Raw genomic sequence first — 21,766 nt, forward strand, 5'->3', positions numbered from 1 at the left:
AAAATCGAGATATACCACGTCCAATGACTCACCGTGGTCCAGCCTATAGCTTACCTCTTCATAAAAACTGTCCATGTCCATGTTTATTTCACAGATAGTTTGTCCATAAAAAACTCATGGAGACATGTCTGTTTTTCCATAAGCACAGATGAAAGGTGCCAATACAAGTCTATGGGTCCATGAAAAACACATACATACACATCCTTGTGCCATCAATGTGTTGTCCTTGTTTTTAACATTGCAAAGGATAGGAGAAACCTTTTAATTTATTTATCCACCCGTGAAAAACACTGATGACCCTCGGATCCAAAATACTGATAACACCAGTACCATTTTTTTGCATTAATGCAAACATGGACATCTGACTGAGGCCTTAATGGGTTACTACTTTGGGAGAGGGGGCTGTGGGAGCATTACAATGTTTGTGGAAAGGCACTGTGGGGGCCTCATATTGTATTATTGTGAGGAGGCTTTTGAACATTAACTTGTGGACAGACAAAATATGGTTGCTATGAGGAAGCTTCATACAAACTAGTTTCAGAGGACAGATGCGCTGTGAGGATTCTCCAGAATCAGCATTAGTAATGGTGGTCATGTGACTGCAAGTATGCAATATGCAAACTCGTGGGTACAATCCAACTAGAAGGGCAGTGCCAAGCTGAATGCAACAGTTATCGAGCGAGGCCAGAAACAGTCCAGTTGGATTCATAAGTCTGCAGTCACAAAGAGTGAAAACAGACCTGTAGTTTTAGACCAGAAAACCCCTTAACCCCTTTCTGACATTAGACGTACTATCCTGTCGATGTGGGGTGGGTCAGTATGCCCAACGACGGGATAGTATGTCAAAGCGATCGGCTGCGCTCACGGGGGGAGCACGGCCGATCGCGGCCGGGTGTCAGCTGACTATCGCAGCTGACATCCGACACTATGTGCCAGGAGCGGTCATGGACTGCCCACGGCACATTAACCCCCGGCACACTGCGATCAAAGATGATCGCAGTGTTCCGGCGGTATAGGGAAGTATCGCGCAGACATGGGGCTCCCTGCGGGCTTCCCTGAGACCCTCAGTACAAGGCGATGTGCTCACTTTGTACCAAGCATCTCCTCCCTGCAGGCCCCGGATCCAAAATGGCCACGGGGCTGCATCCGGGTCCTGCAGGGAGGTGGCTTACCAGCGCCTGCTTCTGACCTTATAACATGATGACGGGGCAATGTTATAAAGTAAAAAAAAAAAATATTCACATGTGTAAAAAATATATATATTGTTCCCATAAATACATTTCTTTAAGTAAATAAAAAAAAAGTACACATATTTAGTATTGACGCGTCCGTAGCGACCCAACCTATAAAACTGTCCCACTAGTTAACCCCTTCAGTGAACACGGTTAAAAAAAAAACAAGGCAAAAAACAACGCTTTATTGTCATACCGCCGAACAAAAATTGGAGTAACACGCGATCAAAAAGACGGATATAAATAACCATGGTACCGCTGAAAATGTTATCTTGTCCCGCAAAAAATGAACCACCATACAGCATCATCAGCGAAAAAATAAAAAAGTTATAGTCTTCAGAATAAAGCAATGCAAAAATAATTATTTTTTCTATAAAATTGTTTTATCGTATAAAAGCGCCAAAACATAAAAAAATGATATAAATGAGGTAATCACTGTAATCGTACTGACCCGATATGGATAAATTATAGCTCTCAAGATGTGAAGATGCAAAAACTATTTTTTGCAATAAAAAGCGTCTTTAAGGTTATGTGCACACGTTGCAGATTATTTGCGGTTTTTTAGCGTTTTTGTGCTATAAAACGCTATAAAACCGCAAATAATCTGCATACATTAAGCATCCCATCATTTATAATGGAATCCGCAATTTCTGTGTACATGATGTGCGTTTTTCCGCATGAAAAACGCATTGCGGAAAAATAATGAACCTGTTCATTAATTTTGCGTTTTTTTCGTGGAACTCCCACTGTCTAATGCATTGGGAAATGTCCGGGAAAAACCGCGCAAAAAACGTGCAAAAACCACATCAAAACCGCGCAAAAAAACGCATGCGGATTTCATGCGGAAATCTGGCAGAAATGTCCGGATTTCCACAGGAATTTTCTGCATGAATTCCTGAACGTGTGCACATAGCCTTAGTGTGTGACGGCTGTCAATCATAAAAATCCGCTAAAAAACCCACTATAAATAGCAAATCAAAGCCCTCTTCATCACCCCCTTAGTTAGGGAAAAATAATAAAATTAAAAAAATGTATTTATTTCCATTTTCCCATAGGGCTAGGGTTAGGGCTAGCGTTAGGGCTAGGGTTAGGGTTAGGGTTGGGGCTAGGGTTGGGGTTAGGGTTGGGGCTAGGGTTTGGGCTAGGGTTAGGGTTTCAGATAGAATTGGGGGTTTCCACTGTTTAGGCACATCAGGGGCTCTCCAAACACGACATGGCGTCCGATCGCAATTCTAGCCAATTCTGCGTTGAAAAACTAAAACTGTGCTCCTTCCCTTCAGAGCTCTCCCGTGCACCTAAACAGGGGTTTATCCTAATATATGGGGTATCATCGTGCTCAGGACACATTGGAATACAACTATTGTTGTCCAATTTCTCTTGTTACCCTTGGGAAAATAAAAATTTGGGGGGGCTAAAAAAACAATTTTGTGGGAAAAAAAATGATTTTTTTATTTTCACGGCTCTGTGTTATAAACTGTAGTGAAACACTTGGGGGTTCAAAGTTTTCACAACACATCTAGATAAGTTACTTGGGGGATCTAGTTTCTAATATGGGGTCACTTGTGGGGGGTATCTACTGTTTAGGTACATTAGGGGCTCTGCAAACGCAATGTGACGCCTGCAGACCAATCCATCTAAGTCTGCATTCCAAATGGCGCTCCTTCCCTTCCGAGCCCTCCCATGCACCCAAACAGTGGTTCCCCCCCCACATATGGGGTATCAGCGCACTCAGGACAAATTGGACAACAACTTTTGGGGTCCAATTTCTCCTGTTACCTTTTGGAAAATACAAAACTGGGGGCTAAAAAATAATTTTTGTGGGAAAAAAATAATTTTTTTTTCACGGCTCTGCGTTATAGACTGTAGTGAAGCACTTTTTTTTCAATAGTAAATAGTTGGTCCGGGATGGGGTGACACACTGGTACTGACTGGAGGGGAGTAGGGAGGGGACTCTGACTTAAGGAGAGTAGGGAGAGGTTAATTCGTGGCCGGACTAAGCCTGTCGCTGATTTCATACAGAGCTAGATATCAGAATAGCCGATAATTCAATTGTCGGGTTCTGTAAAATCATTGCCGAACCCGACAGGATATGAGACATGGTTTACATACAGTAAACTATTGCATATCAGTTAGATTTTTATATGTCCTTTACTAATAAGGTTAGTAGTGTGTGTGTAAAATTTTGGAGCTGTAGGTGTAAAATTAAAAGATTAATTCATGGAAAAAGCTGTCGTGGGCTCCAGCGCAATTTTCTCAGCAACAGAGGGAAAGCCAGAGACTGAGGGCAGATATTAACAGCCTAGAGATATGGACCATGGTTATTAGCCCCCTGGCCAAAAAAATATCTGCCCCCAGCCACCCCACAAAAGGCGCATCTGTAAGATGCGTCTATTCCGGCACTTAGCTTCTCTTTTCCCATTGCCCAGTAGTGGTGGCATATGGGGTAATAAGGGGTTAATGTCACCTTGCTATTGTAAGGTGACATTAAGCCTGATTAATAATGGAAAGGTGTCAATAAGACACCTATCCATTATTAATCCAATAGTATGAAAGGGTTAATAATACACACACATTAGGAATAAAGCCTTTTAATGTGAAATAATTAAACACTCAGGTTTTCCATCTTTATTGCACTGTCAATCCAAGTGAAGCCCTCATTCTTCTGTAAAAAAAAATCCAAAATAAAAAAGCAACAATATCCCATACCTGTCCGCTGTACAGTCAAGTCCCATGCTGCAATCCATCTCAAGTGGTTACATAGTTTACAACCCGGAGCAGTGCTAATGCTACCGGCCGGGCTGTAAACCATGAAGGAATGAATGAAAAGCTGCCTGCGCAGCCTCCCCGCATGACCGGGCTTGAACTCATTAGCGTGGGAAGATTTCTGAACATTTTCCCACGCTGTCAAGTTCACCTCAGGCCAGGAGGGGCCAACTACTGCTGATGTCACTGAGCATGCGCAGACTCACAGCCTGACCTGAGGTGAACTTAACAGCCCATTTTTTATTCTTCTCGTGCTGTTTCCCTTTTTTTTTCTTTTTATCTGAGAAGCCATTTGACTGCTGGTCAGGGAAGCGTGCACTCAGTAAGGTATTTCTTTTGGTGCTGTTCCTATTTTTTTTTTATATGTACTGTATATACAGTTATATGAAAGAGATTGGGCACCCCTATTAATCTTAAGCTTAATGTTTTATAAAAATTGTTTTTTTTGCAACAGCTATTTCAGTTTCATATATCTAATAACTGTTGGACACAATAATGTTTCTGCCTTGAAATGAGGTTTATTGTACTAACAGAAAATGTGCAATGTGCATTCAAACAAAATGTGACAGGTGCATAAGTATGGGCACCCCACCAGAAAAGTGACTTTAATATTTAGTAGATCCTCCTTTTGCAAAAATAACAGCCTCTAGTCGCTTCCTGTAGCTTTTAATGAGTTCCTGGATCCTGGATGAAGGTATTTTTGACCATTCCTCTTTACAAAACAATTCCAGTTCAGTTAAGTTTGATGGTAGCCGAGCATGGACAGCCCTCTTCAAATGATCCCACAGATGTTCAATGATATTCAGGTCTGGGGACTTGGATGGCCATTCCAGAACAGTGTAATTGTTCCTCTGCATGAATGCCTGAGTAGATTTGGAGCTGTGTTTTGGATCATTGTCTTGCTGAAAGATCCATCCCCTGCGTAACTTCAACTTTGTCACTGATTCATGAACATTATTGTCAAGAATCTGCTGATACTGAGAGGAATCCATGCGTTTAACAAGATTCCCGATGCCGGCATTGGCCACACAGCCCCAAAGCATGATGGAACCTCCACCAAATTTTCCTGTGCGTAGCAAGTGTTTTTCTTGGAATGCTGTGTTTTTTTGCCGCCATGCATAACACCTTTTTGTATGACCAAACAACTCAATCTTGGTTTCATCAGTCCACAGGACCTTCTTCCAAAAAGAAATTGGCTTCTCCAAAGGTGCTTTTGCATATGCAGCGCCCCAGAGTCCTGGTCGTTGCAGTAATGTTATTCTTCCACCAGGGGGAGTGATGTTACGTCTGAAGGCAATGAAGGAGATCTTCTGTCCAGGTATCACAACCACAAAACACACTTCACACTCCAGGCCGCCAGGGGGAGCCATGCTTCTATCTATTAGGGCACTCCTCACAATTAGGTAAGACTGGTAGTCTGGACAGAGAGTCAGAACGAGGAGAGGAGAGCAGACAGAGGTCTGTGGGAGAATGAGGGTTCATGGAGCAGCGCCTGCCCTACGTGCGGCAGCATCCAAAGAAAGAGACATTGGAAGGAATTGTGTTGCAGGGAGTGAGAAATGAAGTCATAGCAAAAGGAGGGGAACATCAGGGGGAGACCAGCTAGAAGCAGGCTGCCTCCTGAAGCGCAGTAACCGGTAGCCAGAACACCAAGGGAGTAAGGATCTCTATGCTTTACTTCAGAATCTGGCCGGACAGTTGATTCTACGTTGGCTGCCTGACCATATACCCAGAAGGCACGGTGGCAACTTGTGGGGACCGGAGCGTCTCTAGGGTCCCTATAAAAAGCCTTAGGCCACCAGTCATACGGGTTTGTCCTATCCATCAGGGGGACAGAGAGAAAGAGACATTACATCTACGATAGTTGTGAGGACCTCACCGAGAAGCTCAGCAGGGAGGAACTACAACACTCAGGCGCTAGAGGAAGGCTATTGAATTCCACCTGGATAAGGGGACTCTGGATTTGCCTTCAGACCGGCCGGACTCTGCCTACCCTGTGGTCCCTACCCTGGACTGTGGATGCTGAAGCCTTCAGTAAAGGTAAAGAGATTGTAACCTTGTGTCCTCGTTATTCACTGCGCCTTACAACATCCACCATTCACCATCTACACTCTGGGAAGCCCTGGGGACATACTTCACCCGTGGGAAGGTATACAATCTAGCTGCCATAACTGTTGTGAATTCTGCTCTTGGGCTCCCTCCGGTGGTTATGAGTGGTAGTGCTGCTGTCTGTGGATCGCAGCATTCATCAGGTGTGTTCAATTTGGACTCAGCTATTTAGTCCTGCTTGATCCTTTAGTCTGTGCCAGTTGTCCATTGTTTTTGTAGGATTCACTTCCCTTCTGGTCTCTCCTGTTTGCTGTGCTTTTCTTCAAAGATAAGTCCTGGCTTTGTTTTTGCTGTCCACCTGCTGTGGATCTTATAGTTCTGTGCATTTTCATGTTTGTCTTGTCCAGCTTTGTCTGTGAAGGATTTTTTGCAGCCAAGCTGTGTCTCTGGAGATGCAGATATACCCTCCATGTCTTTAGTCAGATGTGGTGATTTGTATTTTCTGTGGTGGATATTTTCTAGTGTTTTAATACTGACCGCATAGTACTCTGTTCTATTCTTTCTTTTTTAGCTAGTATGGCCTCCTATGCTAAATTCTGATTTCATGTCTGCGTACGTTATTTCCCTCTCCTCTCACGGTCAATATTTGTGGGGGGCTATCTATCCTTTGGGGATTTTCTCTGAGGCAAGATAGGTTTCCTGTTTCTGTCTTTAGGGGAACTTAGTTCTTAGGCTGTGTTGAGGGGTCTATGGAGTGTTAGGTACCCCCCACGGCTACTTCTAGTTGCGCTGCTAGGTTCAGGGTTTGCGGTCAGTACAGGGACCACCTTCTCCAGAGTCCGTGTCATGCTGCTCCTAGGCCACCAGATCATAACACATAACATCACCCCAGCGGACCCCTAAGCAGCGTCGGTCACCCTGACTGAATACCACAGGTGGCATCATGAACGTTATCCCTTTAAAGACCTTTCCCCAATTTATCAACGGACTTTTCCCTTGGGCCACGGACCGGGTCAGCCACTATGACATCCCCGACGAGAACCAAAGGGCTCGGTACCGAGTAACCCCTTGCGATCCACATACCTCATCCGACTCTGTTTGTGGCGTGCTTGCAGAAACTGCTTCTTTCGCATCACTCTCCCATACAGCTTCTCCTTGTGCAAAGTACATTGTATAGTTGACCGATGTACAGTGACACCATCTGCAACAAGTTGATGCTGCAGCTCTCTGGAGGTGGTCTAAGGATTGTCCTTCACTGATCTCACCATTCTTCTTCTCTGCCTTTCTGATGTTTTTCTTGGCCTGCCACTTCTGGCCTTAACAAGAACTGTACCTGTGTTCTTCCATTTCCATACTATGTTCCTCACAGTGGAAATTGACAGGTTAACTGTTGTGAATTCTGTTGTCAAACTCCCTCCTGTGGTCGTGAATGGTACTTCGGCGAGTTCTGTCTATGGGCTCCCTCTGGTGGCTGTGAGTGAAGCTGCTGCTTCTGAGGTTCCTTGCACAGGTGACGTGGTTTATCCTTTGGTTGACTGCTCTATTTAACTCCTCTCAGATCGTTACTCCATGCCAGCTGTCAATGTTTTTGCATTGGTTCAGTTCGCTCTTGGATCTCTCTGGTGACCTGCCTTCTCCTGCAAAAGCTAAGTTCCTGATAGTCATTATTTGTTCACTGTTTTCTTGTCCAGCTGGTTTTCATGATTTTGTCTTGTTAGCTGGAAGCTCTGGGATGCAGAGTGGCCCCTCCGCACCGTGAGTCGGTGCGGAGGTCTTTTTTGCACACTCTGCGTGGTCTTTTGTAGGTTTTTGTGCTGATCGCAAAGTTACCTTTCCTATCCTCTGTCTATTTAGTAAGTCTGGCCTCCCTTTGCTGAAACCTGTTTCATTTCTGCGTTTGTGACTTTCATCTTTACTCACAGTCAATATATGTGGGGGGCATCCTTTACCTTTGGGGAATTTCTCTGAGGCAAGGTAGGCTTTATTTTCTATCTCTAGGGCTAGATAGTTCTTAGGCTGTGACGAGGCGCCTAGGTCTGGTCAGGAGCGCTCCACGGCTATTTCTAGTATGTGTGATAAGATTAGAGCTTGCGGTCAGCAGAGCTCCCACATCCCAGAGCTCGTCCTGTATGAGGTTTAACTATCAGGTCATTCCGGGTGCTCCTAACCACCAGGTCATAACAGTTAACCCTCCGTCAGGGGCAATATGTTTCATAACGAGTTTAGGGGCATTGCGCCAGTCCGGCACAGGCTAGAAAATTGGCTATATTTTCCTTTTTTTAACCCCTTTCTGCCATCAGACGTACTATTGCGTCCATGGGGGGTGGGCCCTACTTCCCAAGGACGCAATAGTACGTCATATGCGATCGGCAGCGCTCACGGGGGGAGCGGCGCCGATCGCGGCCGGGTGTCAGCTGACTATCGCAGCTGACATCCGGCACTATGTGCCAGGAGCGGTCACGGACCGCCCCGGCACATTAACCCCTGGCACACCGCGATCAAAGATGATCGCGATGTGCCGGCGGTGCAGGGAAGCACCGCGCAGGGAGGGGGCTCCCTGCGGGCTTCCCTGAGACCCCCGCAGCAACGCGATGTAATCGCGTTGCTGCGAGGGTCTTGCCGCCCTCCCTCCCTGCTCCAGGTCCCGGATCCAAGATGGCCGCGGATCCGGGTCCTGCAGGGAGGGAGGTGGCTTCACAGAGCCTGCTCAGAGCAGGCACTGTGAAGCCTGCACTGCTGCATGTCAGATCAGTGATCTGACAGAGTGCTGTGCAAACTGTCAGATCACTGATCTGTGATGTCCCCCCCTGGGACAAAGTAAAAAAGTAAAAAAAAAAATTTCCAAATGTGTAAAAAAAATAAAAAAAAAATATTCCTAAATAATGAAAAAAAAAAAAAAATATTCCCATAAATACATTTCTTCATCTAAATAAAAAAACAAAAAAACAATAAAAGTACACATATTTAGTATCGCCGCGTCCGTATCGACTCGCCCTATAAAACTGGCACACTAGTTAACCCCTTCAGTAAACACCGTAAGAAAAAAAAAAAAAAAACGAGGCAAAAAACGACGCTTTATTATCATACCGCCGAACAAAAAGTGGAATAACACGTGATCAAAAAGACAGATATAAATAACCATGGTACCGCTGAAAGCGTCATCTTGTCCCGCAAAAAACGAGCCACAATACAGCATCATCAGCAAAAAAATGAAAAAGTTATAGTCCTGAGAATAAAGCGATGCCAAAATAATTATTTTTTCTATAAAATAGTTTTTATCGTATAAAAGCGCCAAAACATAAAAAAATGATATAAATGAGATGTCGCTGTAATCGTACTGACCCGAAGAATAAAACTGCTTTATCAATTTTACCAAACGCGGAACGGTATAAACGCCTCCCCCAAAAGAAATTCATGAATAGCTGGTTTTTGGTCATTCTGTCTCACAAAAATCGGAATAAAAAGCGATCAAAAAATGTCACGTGCCCGAAAATGTTACCAATAAAAACGTCAACTCGTCGCGCAAAAAACAAGACCTCACATGACTGTGTGGACCAAAATATGGAAAAATTATAGCTCTCAAAATGTGGTAACGCAAAAAATATTTTTTGCAATAAAAAGCGTCTTTCAGTGTGTGACGGCTGCCAATCATAAAAATCCGCTAAAAAAACCGCTATAAAAGTAAATCAAACCCCCCTTCATCACCACCTTAGTTAGGGAAAAATAAAAAAATGTATTTATTTCCATTTTCCCATTAGGGCTAGGGTTAGGGCTAGGGTTAGGGCTAGGGTTAGTGCTAGGGTTAGGGCTAGGGCTAGGGTTAGGGCTAGGGTTAGGGCTAGGGTTAGGGTTAGGGCTAGGGTTAGGGTTAGGGCTAGGGTTAGGGCTAGGGTTAGGGCTAGGGTTAGGGCTAGGGCTAGGGTTAGGGTTGGGGCTAGGGTTAGGGTTAGGGCTAGGGTTAGGGCTAGGGTTAGGGCTACAGTTAGGGTTGGGGCTAAAGTTACAGTTAGGGTTTAGATTACATTTACAGTTGGGAATAGGGTTGGGATTAGGGTTAGGGGTGTGTCAGGGTTAGAGGTGTGGTTAGGGTTACTGTTGGGATTAGGGTTAGGGATGTGTTTGGATTAGGGTTTCAGTTATAATTGGGGGGTTTCCACTGTTTAGGCACATCAGGGGCTCTCCAAAAGCGACATGGCGTCCGATCTCAATTCCAGCCAATTCTGCGTTGAAAAAGTAAAACAGTGCTTCTTTACTTCCGAGCTCACCCGTGTGCCCAAACAGGGGTTTACCCCAACATATGGGGTATCAGCGTACTCAGGACAAATAGGACAACAACTGTTGGGGTCCAATTTCTCCTGTTACCCTTGGGAAAATACAAAACTGGGGGCTAAAAAATAATTTTTGTGGGAAAAAAAAGATTTTTTATTTTTACGGCTCTGCGTTATAAACTGTAGTGAAACACTTGGGGTTCAAAGTTCTCACAACACATCTAGATAAGTTCCCGGGGGGGTCTAGTTTCCAATATGGGGTCACTTGTGGGGGGTTTCTACTGTTTAGGTACATTAGGGGCTCTGCAAACGCAATGTGACGCCTGCAGACCATTCCATCTAAGTCTGCATTCAAATGGCACTCCTTCCCTTCCGAGCCCTCCCATGCGCCCAAACAGTGGTTTCCCCCCACATATGGGGTATCAGCGCACTCAGGACAAATTGGACAACACATTTTTGGGTCCAATTTCTCCTGTTACCCTCGGGAAAATACAAAACTGGGGGCTAAAAAATAATTTTTGTGGGAAAAAAATTTTGTTTTATTTTTACGGCTCTCCATTATAAACCTCTGTGAAGCCCTTGGTGGGTCAAAGCGCTCACCACTCATCTAGATAAGTTCCTTAGGGGGTCTACTTTCCAAAATGGTGTCACTTGTGGGGGGTTTCTACTGTTTAGGTACATTAGGGGCTCTGCAAACGCAATGTGACGCCTGCAGACCATTCCATCTAAGTCTGCATTCAAATGGCACTCCTTCCCTTCCGAGCCCTCCCATGCGCCCAAACAGTGGTTTCCCCCAACATATGGGGTATCAGCGCACTCAGGACAAATTGGACAACACATTTTTGGGTCCAATTTCTCCTGTTACCCTCGGGAAAATACAAAACTGGGGGCTAAAAAATAATTTTTGTGGGAAAAAATTTTTGTTTTATTTTTACGGCTCTCCATTATAAACCTCTGTGAAGCCCTTGGTGGGTCAAAGCGCTCACCACACATCTAGATAAGTTCCTTAGGGGGTCTACTTTCCAAAATGGTGTCACTTGTGGGGGGTTTCTACTGTTTAGGTACATTAGGGGCTCTGCAAACGCAACATGGCGTCTCATCTCAATTCCTGTCAATTTTGCATTGAAAAGTCAAACGGCGCTCCTTCCTTTCCGAGCTCTCCCATCCGCCCAAACAGTGGTTTACCCCCACATATGGGGTATCAGCGCACTCAGGACAAATTGTACAACAACTTTTGGGGTCCAATTTCTTCTCTTACCCTTGGAAAAATAAAAAATTGGGGGCGAAAAGATAATTTTTGTGAAAAAATATGATTTTTTTATTTTTACGGTTCTGCATTATAAACTTCTGTGAAGCACTGGGTGGGTCAAAGTGCTCACCACACCTCTAGATAAGTTCCTTAGGGGGTCTACTTTCCAAAATGGTGTCACTTGTGGGGGGTTTCAATGTTTAGGCACATCAGTGGCTTTCCAAACGCAACATGGCATCCCATCTCAATTCCTGTCAATTTTGCATTGAAAAGTCAAACGGCGCTCCTTCCCTTCCGAGCTCTCCCATCCGCCCAAACAGTGGTTTACCCCCACATATGGGATATCAGCTTACTCAGGACAAATTGTACAACAACTATTGGGGTCCAATTTCTTCTCTTACCCTTGGAAAAATAAAAAATTGGGGGCGAAAAGATAATTTTTGTGAAAAAATATGATTTTTTATTTTTACGGTTCTACATTATAAACTTCTGTGAAGCACTTGGTGGGTGAAAGAGCTCACCACACCTCTAGATAAGTTCCTTAGGGGGTCTACTTTCCAAAATGGTGTCACTTGTGGGGGGTTTCAATGTTTAGGCACATCAGGGGCTCTCCAAACGAAACATGGCGTCCCATCTCAATTCCAGTCAATTTTGCATTGAAAAGTCAAATGGCGCTCCTTCGCTTCCGAGCTGTGCCATGCGCCCAAACAGTGGTTTACCCCCACATGTGGGGTATTGGCGTACTCAGGACAAATTGTACAACAATGATTGCGGTCCATTTTCTCCTGTTACCCTTGGTAAAATAAAACAAATTGGAGCTGAATTAAATTTTTTGTGAAAAAAAGTTAAATGTTCATTTTTATTTAAACATTCAAAAAATTCCTGTGAAGCACCAGAAGGGTTAATAAACTTCTTGAATGTGGTTTTAAGCACCTTGAGGGGTGTAGTTTTTAGAATGGTGTCACACTTGGGTATTTTCTATCATATAGACCCCTCAAAATGACTTCAAATGAGATGTGGTCCCTAAAAAAAAATGGTGTTGTAGAAATGAGAAATTGCTGGTCAACTTTTCACCCTTATAACTCCCTAACAAAAAAAAATTTTGGTTCCAAAATTGTGCTGATGTAAAGTAGACATGTGGGAAATGTTACTTATTAAGTATATTGTGTGACATAGCTCTGTGATTTAATTGCATAAAAATTCAAAGTTGGAAAATTGCGAAATTTTCATAATTTTCGCCAAATTTCCGTTTTTTTCACAAATAAACGCAGGTACTATCAAAGAATTTTTACCATTGTCATGAAGTACAATATGTCACGAGAAAACAATGTCAGATTCACTGGGATCCGTTGAAGCGTTCCAGAGTTATAACCTCATAAAGGGACAGTGGTCAGAATTGTAAAAATTGGCCCGGTCATTAACGTGCAAACCACCCTTGGGGGTAAAGGGGTTAAAAATTTCAATGCTCTAAAAGTGATCAGTTACCTTAATAAGAATGTAATAAATGAAAATACACATAATCAGGTGTAAAAAAAAAAAGTTTAATAACCAGAAAAGTAATATGTTTCTATGTCTTGAGCATCCTCCTCACTCTCTCCATCTTGATCTGTATCAGACACATCTGGACATTCTTCCACATCATCTTCTGAATCAATGTCACTTTCTTCCCCTAAATCTTCTAGCTGTAAGGGGTCTGTCTCATCATCAAGCAGTATATTTTGCACTTGCTCAAAATGAAGGGCATTGGACAAGTCAAATATTCTCCTCACCATTTCATAAGAAAAGCAGAAGCAAGAGAGAGAATATGTGTTAGGGCGCAATGTGCCTGAGAAGCACACTCTTATTTCTAACAAAACCTTCTATGACAAATCCACAAATTTAGCACTAGCTATTCATAAAACAAGCTAAAAAAAAACAATTGGGATGAATAAAAACAGCAAATTCTAATCGTCAAAGGTGTGACGCATTCAGGGGCAATGAGCCTGAGAAGCCAAAACACTGATATCTGATCTCCTGCAGCTCTGCAGCACAAGAGGCTTCTCAGGTTTCACACAGCCTTTAAAGTTATGAAGGTACTGGGAGGATGGTGTTTCCCAGACAAACCACTGAAAAGAGAGAAATGAAACTAAGGGAGCTGCGCCTGTCAGATCAGTTCCCCCGAACAGCTATGTTGAATAATCTTTGTTTTCAGATCATTAGAAGTTGTTTTGAGGAGCCCATGATGCCACTATTCAGAGGAGATTCAAACAGGAGAACAACTTGCAAGTGGCCACTTTAAGTAGCTTTTCTCATGATTGCATACACCTGGCTATGAAGTTCAAAGCTCAATGAGGTTAGAAAACCAAAAAAGTGCTTTAGTAAGTCAGTAAAAAATAGGTAGGAGTATTTAAAACAAGAAAATGATAAGGGTGCCCGTACTTATGCACCTGTCAAATTTTGTTTGAATGCACATTGCACATTTTCTGTTAGTACAATAAACCTCATTTCAAGGCAGAAACATTACTGTGACCAACAGTTATTAGATTTATGAAACTGAAATAGCTGTTAAAAAAAAACAATTTTTATAAAACGTTAAGCTTAAGATTAATAGGGGTGCCCAATCTTTTTCATATAACTGTATACAGGCTCGGACTGGCCCACCGGAGAACCGGAGGATTCTCCGGTGGGCCCAGGCACTGACACCTGCTGTGTGGGCCCCCACTGCTCCAGGGCCCCCCCCACCTCCTTCCTTGAAGACGATACTCACCCTGCTCCAGCGATGGCTGGTCTCGGCGTCTGCAGCTCAGCTCCTCCTGCTTGAGCGGTCACGTGGTACCGCTCATTAAGGTCATGAATATGCGCATATTCATGACCTTAATTAGCGGTATCACATGACCGCTCAAGCAGGAAGAAGGTGCTGCGCCGGAAGTCGGGACAGAGCCTGGAGCCATGTCTATGCGGCCGCGCGGTGTGTGGGACAGGACAGGTGAGTCTGAGGGACGGGTCAGGTCAGGTGAGTATGAGGGACGGGGGCGGGGCATCCTCCAGTGCGGCGCTGATAGCAGGAGATCTCCTGTGCTGTGGAGAGAGGCTGAGGAGCAGCGCAATGGTGGGGGCTCTGTACATGACAGGAGTACTCCATGGGGCTGATCTGAGGGTTGTGGGGGCACAGATAAGCGGATATTCCTACATGGGGGCTGTACAGAGAGCAGGGTGACTTCTGAATGTGGGGAAGGAGGGGGTACTGTCACATGGGGGTCTGTGGGGAAGGAGGGGGTGCTGTCACGTGGGGGTCTGTGGGGAAGGAGGGGGTGCTGTCACGTGGGGGTCTTTTCGGAAGGAGGGGGTGCTGTCACGTGGGGGTCTTTGGGGAAGGAGGGGGTGCTGTCATGTGGGGGTCTGTGGGGAAGGAGGGGGTGCTGTCACGTGGGGGTCTGTGGGGAAGGAGGGGGTGCTGTCAGGTGGGGGTCTGTGGAGAAGGAGGGGGTGCTGTCACGTGGGGGTCTGTGGGGAAGGAGGGGGTGCTGTCAGGTGGGGGTCTGTGGGGAAGGAGGGGGTGCTGTCAGGTGGGGGTCTGTGGGGAAGGAGGGGGTGCTGTCAGGTGGGGGTCTGTGGGGAAGGAGGGGGTGCTGTCACGTGGGGGTCTGTGGGGAAGGAGGGGGTGCTGTCAGGTGGGGGTCTGTGGGGAGGGAGGGGGTGCTGTCACACTGGGGTCTGTGGGGAAGGAGGGGGTGCTGTCACGTGGGGGTCTGTGGAGAAGGAGGGGGTGCTGTCACGTGGGGGTCTTTGGGGAAGGAGGGGGTGCTGTCACGTGGGGGTCTTTGGGGAACGAGGGGGTGCTGTCAGGTGGGGGTCTGTGGGGAAGAAGGGGGTGCTGTCACGTGGGGGTCTGTGGGGAAGGAGGGGGTGCAGTCACGTGGGGGTCTGGGGAAGGAGGGGGTGCTGTCACGTGGGGGTCTGTGGGGAAGGAGGGGGTGTCACGTGGGGGTCTGTGGGGAGGGAGGGGGTGCTGTCACGTGGGGGTCTGTGGGGAGGGAGGGGATGCTGTCACACACATGGGGGGTCTGCGGGGAAGGAGGGGGTGCTGTCACACACATGGGGGGGTCTGAGGGGAAGGAGGGGGTGCTGTCACACACATGGGGGTTCTGAAGGAGGACATAAGCTGGCGCGCCATGCAAGATGGGAGCGGGGGGGGGGGGGGGGGTTGAGAGATAAGCCATGCATACAGAGGGGGATAAGATCCATGCATTCGGGGGGGAATACGAGCCATGCATTCAGGGGAGGAATATGAGCCAAGCATAGAGGGGGGAATATGAGCCATGCATTCAGGGGGGGGGGATATGAGTCATGCATTCAGGGGGGGGGAATATGAGCCATGCATACAGGAGGGGGAATATGAGCCATGCATACAGGAGGGGGGGGGTCATTATACAGCATTGAGCATCATGTGGGATCATTATACAGTATTGAGCCTCATGTGTGGCCATTATACAGTATTGAGCATCATCTGTGGCCATTATACAGTATTGAGCATCATGTGTGGCCATTATACAGTGTTGAGCATCATGTGGGGCCATTGTACAGTATTGAGCATTATGTGTGGCCGTTATACAGTATTGAGCATCAAGTGTGGCCAATGGACATTATACAGTATGGAGCATCATGTGTGGCCGTTTTACAGTATGGAGCATCATGTGTGGCCGTTATACAGTATGGAGCATCATGTGTGGCCGTTATACAGTATGGAGCATCATGTGTGGCCGTTATACAGTATGGAGCATCATTTGTGGCCATTATACAGTATTGAGCATCATGTGGGATCATTATACAGTATGGAGCATCATGTGTGGCCATTATACAGTATGGAGCGTCATTTGTGGCCATTATACAGTATGGAGCGTCATCTGTGGCCATTATACAGTATAGAGCACTGTGTGGCCATTATACAGTATGGAGCGTCATTTGTGGCCATTATACAGTATGGAGCGTCATCTGTGGCCATTATACAGTATGGAGCATCATGTGTGGCCATTATACAGTATGGAGCATCATGTGTGGCCATTATACAGTATGGAGCATCATTTGTGGCCATTATACAGTATGGAGCATCATGTGGGATCATTATACAATATGGAGAACTGTGTGTGGCCGTTATACAGTATGCAGCACTGTGTGGCCATTATACAGTATGGAGCATCATGTGTGTGGCCATTATACAGTATTGAGCATTATGTGTGGCCATATTTTTTTTTGTTTATAATTATTGTATATAAAACAGTGTGATCAGCAGTGCTAAATGGGTGTGGTTGGGACGTGGATATGGGTGTGACTAGTTGTGAAATGGGTGTGGTAAGAGGCGTGGCCCAAAATTTGCCGCGGCGCACTAAGCGCGCCGCAAACTTTATACCTCCTTCCCTTCTTCAACAGTTGGGAGGTATGGTACCACATTTGCCACATCACGGTAAGTGCCGCAAATCCCATAGGGAATGAATGAGGCCGAACGCAGTATTGCTGTAAGTGATCCGTTACGCGGCAGATGCAGAAAAACTGCCGGATCTGCTGCAAAAGGCGACTTTCACATCAGCGATTCTTGCCAAAGTCTGTGCCGATACTCACCAAAGGGGGAGGCAGCACTAATAGTTCCTAGGGCAGCAGAAACTCTAAATAATGCCCTTGGGGGCTACATTCTATTCTGTGGGGGGACTGCATTATACTCAGGGTACTACATTATATTATGGGGGGGGCTACATCATACTATATGAGGGGCTACAGTATACTCTATGGGGGGGCTGCATTATATTCTGTGGTGGAACTGCATTCTCTCAGGGGACTACATTATATTCTGTGGTGGGTTGCACTATACTATATGAGGTGGGCTGCATTATACCCTATGGGGGTGCTACATTATATTCTATGGTGGGGACTGTCATACCTGAAGGGGTTGCATTATATTTTGTGGGGGGGCTACATTATATTCTGTGAGGGGGCTACCCCAACCCTTGCTACATTATTAAGACGTGAACTACCTTATATTATACCCTGATATTAGCGCTTTTTACCGCACAATTGGTGGTCTTGTATCTATTTCTATGTAGCTACATAGTGGGCCCCAAGAATGATTTTCTCTGGTGGGCCCAAGGTGCTCCAGTCCGACGCTGACTGTATATATATACTAGATGGTGGCCCGATTCTAACGCATCGGGTATTCTAGAATATGCATGTCCACGTAGTATATTGCACAGCCCATGTAGTATATTGCCCAGCCACGTAGTATATAGAATGTAAGTCCGCAAGGACAGGGTCCTCTCCCCTCTGTACCAGTTTGTCACTGTAAACCTGTTTACTGTAAACAATATCTATAACCCTCCATGTAACCCCTTTCTCATGTACAGCACAATGGAATTAATGGTGCTATATAAATAAATAATAATAATAATATTGCCCAGCCACATGGTATATTGCCCAGCCACGTAGTATATTGCACAGCCCACGTAGTATATTGCACAGCCACGTAGTATATTGCCCGGCTGGGCGCTACCAATCAGCGAAGCAGGATTTAAATCCCGCACCAATGTGGCTGACTGGGCGCGACCAATCAGCGAAGCGGGATTTAAATCCCGCGGCAATGTCACTGATTGGTCGCGCGGTGGGGCCACCAATCAGCGAAGCGGGATTTAAATACCGCGCCAATGTCGCTGATTGGTCGCGCGCCAGCTAGGCGCGACCAATCAGCAAAGCGGGATTTAAATCCTGCACCAATGTCGCTGACTGGGCGCGACCAATCAGCGAAGCGGGATTTAAATCCCGCGGCAATGTCACTGATTGGTCGCGCGGTGGGGCCACCAATCAGCAAAGCGGGATTTAAATCCCGCACCAATGTCGCTGATTTAAATCCCGCGCCAATGTCGCTGATTGGTCGCACTCAGCCGGCGCGACTAATCAGTGAAGCGGGATTTAAATCCTGCGCCAATGTCGCTGATTGGTGTCGCGTGCCTGCTGATGCGTGACTGGGTAATATACTACGTGGCTGGGCAATATACTACGTCGCTGTGCAATATACTACGTGGCTGGGCAATATACTACGTGGCTGGGCAATATACTACGTTGCTGTGCAATATACTAGGTCGCTGGGCAATATACTACGTGGCTGGGCAATATACTACGTGGCTGGGCAATATACTACGTGGCTTGGCAATATACTACGTGGCTTGGCAATATACTATGTGACTGGGCAATATAGTACGTGGCTGGGCAATATACTACGTGGCTGTGCAATATACTACGTGACTGGGCAATATACTACGTGGCTGGGCAATATACTACGTGGCTGGGCAATATACTACGTGGTTGGGCAATATACTACGTGGCTGGGCAATATACTACGTAGCTATGCAATATACTACGTGGCTGGGCAATATACTACGTGGCTGGGCAATATACTACGTGACTGGGCAATATACTACGTCGCTGTGCAATATAATACGTGGCCGGGCAATATACTACGTGGCTGGGCAATATACTACGTGACTGGGCAATATACTATGTGGTTGGGCAATATACTATGTGGCTGGGCAATATACTACGTGGACATGCATATTCTAGAATACCCGATGCGTTAGAATCGGGCCACCATCTAGTATATATATATATATATATATATATATATATATATGTATATATATATATATATATATATATATATATATAAAGAAAAAAGAAAAGCAGCACAAAAAAATAAAGAAAAATGTGGACTTTATTGCCTGAATGGCGTGGCGACGTTTCGGATACAAGATCCTTTTTCAAGCTTGAAAAAGGATCCTGTATCCGAAACGTCGCCACGCCATTCAGGCAATAAAGTCCACATTTTTCTTTATTTTTTTGTGCTGCTTTTCTTTTTTCTTCATATCGCTAGAAGTCATTGGACTACTGACTGGGAAAGCTTTGCACTTTATCAGGTACTCTGTAGATGCTGTTCCAATTTTTGCCTATATATATATATATATATATATATATATATATATATATATACACATTTATTTTATCTATTCTAACCTGTCAGTGTGATTTTACATTACACCGCACTGAATTGCAGGCTTTTCTAAAGGACACCAGTGCGTATTTCTCGCAAGTCACACTGATGGTCCGTGTGGTGTGTGAGTTATTCTCGCACCCATAGACTTTCATTGGCGAGTCTCGGCTGTAATAGGGTGCAACTGTCAGCATGCTGCGATTTCTCTCGCACGTATAATACGGCCGAGATAACAACGGATGATAGGAGCTGCCCCATAGATTAGCATCGGTCCGAGTGCTATGCCATTTTTTTTATCTCATAGCACTCGTCCATATTACGCTCTAGTGTGACTAATGACTGCCTTCTGAATGTTCAGCAACAGTAATAGCTCACAGTGATGTAACAATTTAGCGTTACATCTGGCAGCATTTACAGTGGGGAAAAAAAGTATTTAGTGAGCCACCAATTGTGCAAGTTCTGCCAAGTTCAAACAGGTGCCATTACCACAGGTAATGAGTGGAGGACAGAGGAGCCTTTTAAAGAAGAAGTTACACGTCTGTGAGAGCCAGAAATCTTGCATGGTTTTAGGTGACCAAATACTTATTTTCCACCATAATTTGCAAAATAAATCTTGCCAAATCAGACAAGGTGATATTTTGACTCTCATAATTGTGGTCTACCTATGATGTCAATTATAGGCTTCTCTCATCTTTTTAAGTGGGAGAACTTGCACAATTGGTGGCTGACCAAATACTTTTTTCCCCGCTGTATTTCAATTGATATTCCTATCAACAGCAAAATATGGTATATCATACGGCTTCCTTTTTTGAGAATATTAAATGAAAATTCTGAAAAATAAAGGTATAAAATTTAGTATACATTAGTTGTTATTTTATGCCTATGCTTTCATTTGCACACAATTCATTGCCTGTTGTTTTTTTTTGTTGTTTTTCCCACTTAAGGTCAGCATTTTTAACTATATCTTTTTTTCTTTCATAAAATTGTAGCCAGCTCATGAAAGCAGATGTTCTTTTTGTCCATGGTCTCTTGGGAGCAGCTTTCAAAACTTGGCGCCAGCAAGATCGCGATCAACCATTGGATGAAAGTGTTGCCCAAGAAGACGACTATACAGAATGTTGGCCAAAGGTACAGTTATCACTTCACCTACATTTACAATATGCATCGGAGTAAAATCTTATTTTCACAGAAATGATGAAAAATGTTGCAACATGATTATAGCTTTAGTACTTATAGACTGTTATACCTTACCTACCTGGGCCAACTGCGACCTGCGTGCCACATCTGGCCTCCTGACTGCTCCTGTCCAGCTCTCTGACACTTACAGCCAGACAGCTGGAGAAGAACTGATCTATGATCCTGATCTTTTTCAGAATCGTCATTGCGATTGTAGCCCTGCCCCCATCTTCTCATTGGTGTATGCAGGGCTGCTCAGTTCCTGGCTTGCATAGCTGGTGAAACCTGTGCAGTAGATAGTGATGAGCAGTCTGGCTCTTTTTGGATCCTAAATGGATCCCTTTTAAATATGTGTTCACAATAGGTGAACATAAATTTATGTTGACAGTAATGTGTTCGACACCCCACCCACCTGTGGCAGAAACTCCGCCCACTTGCTATTAAACAATTAAATTGATGAGTGGGTGTTGTTTTGTTGGGGTGGGCGGAGTTACATTTCCAGAATACCATAAATTTTTGCCCCAGTGAGAGCCATTCAGAAAATTTAGAGGCTCTCTGGGGCGCCTGCTCCCATAATTCACGGCAGGGAGCTGGCTCATTGTACCGGATCATTCGCGAACGACCCATCACTACTGGGAGGCAGGGCGGTCAGGACAGGAGGAGGGAAACACTGACAACACCTATCTGCTGTAGATAATAGGCAAGTGAGTCTCCCGCCAGGGCCTTGGGTACTCGGTACCGGGTCCATTACTTAAAGGGATGTGTCATGGCGGTGGTGACCCGGTCCATGGCCCTGGGTGCCCATGTTAAAGGGATAGTCTTTAAAGGGATTTGTAAAACAAAAGTTTGTGACACCATCTGTGGTTTTTGCTCAGGGATGACCAACGCTGCTTAAAGGGGTCCTCTGGGGTGATGTTATGGCAGCCAGATTGTATAACTTCCCACAGATGAAGTAGGTCCCCTGGGCTCCCGGTGAATAGATGAAGGATGGTGAGTGGTGCAGTAAAGAACGAAGGACACA

The 21,766-nt window shown here is 45.2% G+C and overlaps 1 protein-coding gene across 8 annotated transcripts in view; it reads left to right on the plus strand.

Annotated features, from left to right (window-relative positions):
* Positions 1-21,766, plus strand: part of SERAC1 (serine active site containing 1) — a 2,030,253-nt gene that overhangs the window by 1,035,879 nt on the left and 972,608 nt on the right. For all 8 annotated transcript variants that reach the window (XM_069769365.1, XM_069769370.1, XM_069769372.1 and 5 more), the window contains one exon: positions 20,559-20,697. In XM_069769365.1, the coding sequence (XP_069625466.1) occupies positions 20,559-20,697 (139 nt within the window). The remainder of the gene's footprint in view (positions 1-20,558; positions 20,698-21,766) is intronic.

The sequence above is a fragment of the Ranitomeya imitator genome, chromosome 5 (assembly GCF_032444005.1).
Source record: "Ranitomeya imitator isolate aRanImi1 chromosome 5, aRanImi1.pri, whole genome shotgun sequence".
In the NCBI taxonomy this organism is placed as follows: Eukaryota; Metazoa; Chordata; class Amphibia; order Anura; family Dendrobatidae; genus Ranitomeya; species Ranitomeya imitator.